The 6,348-nt window shown below is 28.5% G+C and overlaps 1 protein-coding gene across 1 annotated transcript in view; it reads left to right on the top strand.

Moving 5' to 3' along the window:
- Positions 1 to 6,348, top strand: part of LOC117167479 (acetylcholine receptor subunit alpha-like 1) — a 201,352-nt gene that overhangs the window by 126,403 nt on the left and 68,601 nt on the right. Inside the window, exon 3 of the mRNA XM_033352452.1 lies at positions 225 to 405. Within this exon, the coding sequence (XP_033208343.1) occupies positions 225 to 405 (181 nt within the window). The remainder of the gene's footprint in view (positions 1 to 224; positions 406 to 6,348) is intronic.

Genomic DNA, 6,348 nt, shown 5'->3' with positions numbered 1-6,348 from the left:
TATTGGATTCTGACATGGAAACAGAGCCAAGAGTAAAGCGGGCGGATCGATACCGTCTGGAAGCATTCATAATAGACAAGATAAGAAAAGAAAGTAGCGGGAAATATAATAGCAAACTTAAAGTGGTTCACGTAAAGTCGTATTTTCTTTCTCTGTCTCTAAACTTGTAAGTATCTTCTTTAACCGCAATCGTCGTCATCTTTTCCCTTTCTTTTCTTTTCCAGCGCGGATGGAAACTACGAGGTGACCATAATGACTAAGGCTATCTTACATCATACTGGCAAAGTTGTGTGGAAGCCTCCGGCGATCTACAAGTCATTTTGCGAGATTGACGTGGAGTACTTCCCCTTCGATGAGCAGACCTGCTTTATGAAATTTGGCTCCTGGACATACGATGGGTACACGGTAAGTGGATAGTTTCAACTTTGTACTAGCCCCTGAATTTCGATCGACTTCCACAAAGTTTCCTCCCAAACCCAAACTATTCCGATTTTCTGCTCTCAGTTTAACCTCATCAGTCTTTTTGCACCGCACCTCCCAGTAATTAAACAATTGCAATCTTCAGATACTTGCAAAACTTTTCGAGTATTTTGTTCCGATAAAAAATATTACATCGAGTCATCAAATTTTACTACCAAAGATAATATGTGACGTTCCCTCTTCGTTGATCATATGAAGTGTGCCTGGAAAGTACCCGATTTTGTGCTTAAATTATGTGCCTAGTTGTGCTGCTGTCAAAATAGTTAGTTAAAATTTAGGAGATTAGTATTTCATTCGAGTTATATTTGACTAGAAACATACTGAACGAGAAAAGTCTCGTTCAATTGTCAAAATTATCGTCTCGGCTCGTCTCAATTCCACGAAAGTATTAGTTCAACCGAGCGATGTCGATTACATTTGAGACTTGTCAATAATTGTTATTTTTTTATTCTTCTTACGATAATGAAAGTAAATGTTGTTTTCTTTCTTTATTTTGTATTTTTCTTCTATGATTTAACATCCAAGATAGCATAATTTAAAATAAGTAGATGAAGAGATGATCCGACACCATCAAAGCAAAGATTCACCGAGTGGGACATATCGAAAAACCTTTTGGAAGCCGAGTGAAGTCGAGCGAGGTAACCGATATTCTCGGCTTGAATGCAACACTACAAGACCTCTGTGAGGCAAATGAATTTTGCTGTACACTTGTCTATTCATGTTCAGAAACATTCTTTATGATTTAAAAATGTAAGGGGATGATTCTATGGCTGATACTCAATTTAAAAAGTGGTTTACGTGATTCAAAAGCGGTTGTACTTTAGTAGAAAGTGACCCTCGCTCTGACAGAACCGCAACAACCATAATACTTGAAAATGTGGAGCAATTTCGAGCATCAATTATAGAAATAGGTATTGCTGCATTTAGACACATATTTGGAAACATATTCTAAAACCAACTTCTTGTGCATTCATGTATTACCAATCATATCGTCTCATGTGTAACTAACGATCTTATTCGACTGATAATCAAGCCGATAATATCGGAAACATCAGAAATGTCATAATAGAAGTGACTTTTGAAGAAAAAAATATGCAGAAAATTAATTCTATTTCAATAATTATTTATTTAAATAAATAATTATTTCCTAACTGAGAAAGTAGTAAAAAAATGGTATGTCCGTGCCCAGACGGAAAAATTATTCATAGTTTATATATAGTGTGAAGTATTATATATAATATTCATTCTTTAAATACATTTTTTGTATAAAACAAATAGAATACTTCATACTATATATAAACTACACCTGATTTTTGCGCCTGGGTGAATCTAAATTTTTCTGAAGTATGAAAGTCTTTTAATTATTTAAAAAGTATTTATTATTTATGACTATTAATTTATGAATCCAAAACTCAAATAATTGGAATCCAGTATATTACTTTAATTTTATTAAAATATATCAATATTCTACTCACCATAAACAAAACAAAAACAGTTTGGAAGCAATAAATATATTTTATAAACTTTTAAAAAATGTTCAAAGTTTGAAATTATTTTTTATTTCTTCAAAACTTCTAAAATTCCTAAATGTATTTTAATCTGACTCGGAATTTTCTTGAAATTGTGAAAAATATTCAAAAATTTAAAAAATTGCCTTTAAATTTTCTAGATTTTTTACCTGTTTTAGATATCTTTTAAGCTGTTTTCAAATTTTTTAAAATTTTCTTTAAAAATCGATTTGAAAAAAAAAATATTTAAAATTTTAACATGGATCTAAAAAAATATTTGTTATTTTCTTGAAACCTTTCAAAATTACCAAAAGACTGAAATTTTTCTTCGAAGTGGTAAAATTATTTTTTTAAATAAATATCATTTTAAGTGTTGCCTGGAATCTTAAGAAAAATTTTTTATTACCTTTAAACCTTTCAAAATCCTTCAGAAGCTTTACAATTTTATTTCAAAACCTTATAAGATTTACTTTTTGTTTAAAAAAATGTGTATCTCTTTTCAAATGTTTTTAATACTTACTAATAATATCTCCTAAACTGATTCAAATTTTTCTTAGAATTTTTTTTAATCTTGCAAAAAAACATTGCCCTTGAATCTCTTAGAATTTTTTCGACAATTTTGGAAATCTTTTGAAGTGTTTGAAAAATTTAAAGCCTTTAAAAATTAATTTTTAAAGATAAAAAATAATTTTAAATTTGATCAGGAATCTTGAAAAAATTGGTTTATTCACTCGAAACCTTTCAAAATTCTCAATATGCTTATAAATTCATTGTTTGAAATCTTTAAAAATTCAAATTTTTTTGTACATGTTTTTAAACCTGTACCAGTTTATAATTATTCTGACCTCTTTCTCAAACTTTTTAATATATTGTAAACTCATTTGAATTTTTCCTACAACTTTTTGTTTAATTATGCAATATCTAAAAAATTGTAGTCTCTGTTTTGTAAATTTAGAAAAAATCTTTAAAAACCTGCCTTACAGTCTTACAAATACTTTTCCCTTATTTATGAAATTATGTGAAATGATTTGAAAAACTTAAAATTAACTTTTCATAAAATAAATATTACAAATTTTCCTAAAAATCTCAAGAAAATTTTTTCTTATTCTCTTAAAAATTTAATAATGCTTAAAAGACTTTTACATTCTCTGTCCGCATTCGTTAAAAGTTTAACTTTGTTTTAAAAATTTTCTTAATATTAAAATAAGAAAATAAAAAAAATAGAATAAAAAAGTTACTTTCAATTTGTTTTTAATTTTTCATATACTTTTAATTTTTTAATTAGTTTTTTTAATCTGTTTGAAAGTTATAAATATCTTTAAAACTCACTCGAATATTTATTCTAAAATTGTGTTCCTAAATTAAGTGCGTTTTTATCTGAAAGCGGAATTTCGAAGTACCAAGTTAAAAAGTATCCCGGCGACTCGTTATTCAACCTGAAGGGTGTATCCTGAGTTTAAAATTTCGGAAAATTTGCCGGCTATATATCCATATACGTAACTCAATATCGATGAATTGGCCTCTTTCCTTGTGGAACGTCACATATGTCAGTTTCGCAGATTCTTCACTGATGACCAAACTTTAGCAATTGGAAATTTGGTAGAGTTTTAAGACCGAGTTATCTAGCATAAGAACTTTGAAAGATCAGCTATTTCAAGATAAAAAGTTTCTAATTTATTTTCCTTTAAATAATTGCTATATTGTTCTTAATTTAACTTGCCCCTGTAGAAATCTTAATGTGGTATTTTTAAGGGCCTGATGGGGTTTCCCTATTTTTATCAGATTCCGCATGGGGTAAATTGTTAGGGGCCGTACTAGTTTGGTTACGCAAAATTGTTAGGGGCCGTTAAACGAAATTTTTTCAGGCCCGTAAAAAGAATCCTTTTTATTTCCCAATTAATCTTAAGGGCCTTTGTTAGGGCTCCAATAGGGCCTTTTGTGCAAGTAAATGCTGTTCTTGTTTTTTTCATTGACAAAATATGTCCGTTATTATTGTAATTTGACGTATTTATTTATAGGTCAGGTCCACATGTTTGAATTTATATGCACTATTGTATGAAATTGAGAGTTCCAGGTATCTGAAAAGTTGATAGTGATAAAAAATACAATTTATCTATCAAAAGAAATTACGAATACTGTTTAAATATAATAAAAATATATAAAAAAAGGATTTTCGTAAACAAATTTTTAAGCATCTCCACATACCTTGAAAATTGGTTCTCTTTTCTTTTTATGAAAATAATTGAATGAAATCCTTTTAGATAATACGCATAAATAATATACAATTAATATGAATAAAGTTGAATCAATATAAACATAATCATTTTTACACATGTGGCACGTGTTTCACACAATGACCTAAGATATAAACGTCATTCACAACGTTCTTTTTTTGCTGTTTTTGCTGTATTACGTGGTATTAACGCAGAACGTGCACAGCTAGAACGAATGAATTCAGGTCAGGCATAAATCGAGCATTTCATACCTCTAATTTTCTGCGTGAAATGTTAGCCTTTCAGATTTTTCAATTATGTTTTTTTCGTTTAAACATTTTTTTTTATTATGTAAATTATTTAGGGTTTAAAGCGATCCTGTCCAGGGCCACAATAGGGGGCTTATTATGGAAGTCATCTCAATTAAGAGGGTTGCCATATTCGGACCATAATAGGTCCTGATGGTGGCAACCCTAATAAGGGTTATAAAAATAAAATAATTGTTTGTGCCCCTAACAAAGCCCCAATGTTATTAGGCACTATTAGGACAATTTCTACACGGGTTATAGCAGTTCTGCTAGGCCGCGATGAATAATTACAATTTTCAGAAAAGCTATAAGTATTTTAAGTATAATATTCAGATAAAAAATAAAGTATTTTTTGATTATTTATTTATTTCATTATATATTTCTTAAAAGTAACGAAGCTTTCAATTTTAACTGAAAAAAACATGCCAAGCACGCAATTACTTTTTTTTATCACGCAGTTTTTAAGTTAAAATATTTAATAATTATTATTTAAGAAGCGGTTTATTTCAAATTATCTATTATACAATAATATATAGACAATGAAGCCGTTGCATTCTTGTTCTAAAATTGTAATTTTCGACGGAAAACACCAAAATTCCCAACAATTGTTTAAATATTGTAAATATTATTTGGAATTCAATTTCTTTTTATTAAAATTAGAAATTTTATATGAAAAGCACTAACTTAACAGAAAGTCGTTTAACATTAATAATCTTCTTGTAAATCAAATATTTTTTCTTTAAGATAACCGATTTCCGGGAGGAAATATTAAAATAACCTAACATTGTTCCAAAATTGTTTACCTGCTTTGAAATTCAATAATTATTTATTAAAAGTATCTGTTCCTAGTACAAAACGCCAAATTTCGTAATTTTTGTTATTAAAATGCCAATTGTTGACGACAAACACTAACACAACATAACCAAGAACTGTTCCAATAGATAAATTAAATTTTTTTCTAAATAACTGATTTCCAGTTAAAAACGTCAAAATGATCTTAAAATTTTCCAAAATTGGCAATATTTTTTTAAGTCTATATAAATATTTATAGATATTTCTGGTGACAACCACCAGCATAACCTACAATTGTACGAATGAAAATTTCTTCCTTTTAATCAAATGATTTTTTACTAAAGACTACGAATTCCTTTAAATTTGTTGAAGTGCTTTGTATCTACTTGGAAATCTAATTGCTTTTTTTATTTAATTAAAACCCCTATTTCCGTCAGAAGACACTCACATAACTCAAGACTGTTAACAAATTTTTAATCATGTTAAGATTATAATTATTTTTTTATTTATAAATATCAAATTTCGACGTAAAAAATCAAAGTAACCTAAAATTCAAAAAAAAGTTATGAACCTTTTTTTAAGTCTAAAAATTTTTTAACCTGCAAACTTTATTATTTTACTCAAAAATAACTAAATTCAATTCTAACGATTTTTCAAAAATATCAGATCTTATACGAAGTGCAATAATTTTTTTTAATGCTAATTTTGATTGTAAAAGTCTAACTTCATATACAATTTGCTTAAACCTTATGAGCGTTTTAAATACCTCGAATAAAAATTCTTCGACTTGAGTTCGACTTGAATTGCCCCCAATCAAGACATGCTAAAGTCGAATAATTCGAACTGAGCATTTCTCAGCTTCGAGACAGAGCCAGGCTTAAATTTATCTCTTGGAGAGAAGTTTTTATGTCTTGAAGACATAAATTTATCTCTGGAGTCGAATTTTTATGGCTCCCACACCTGCGGTTTATAACTTCGAGCGTATACCTGCCCTAACAAAAATAGTAATTCTAACAGTCAGAAAAGCTAATCTTTGTTAATGCTTAA

This window comes from Belonocnema kinseyi, chromosome 2 (assembly GCF_010883055.1).
Source record: "Belonocnema kinseyi isolate 2016_QV_RU_SX_M_011 chromosome 2, B_treatae_v1, whole genome shotgun sequence".
NCBI classification, from domain to species: Eukaryota; Metazoa; Arthropoda; class Insecta; order Hymenoptera; family Cynipidae; genus Belonocnema; species Belonocnema kinseyi.
The sequence above is the reverse complement of the archived record's forward strand: the minus strand, read 5'-3'. Positions and strand labels throughout refer to the sequence as shown.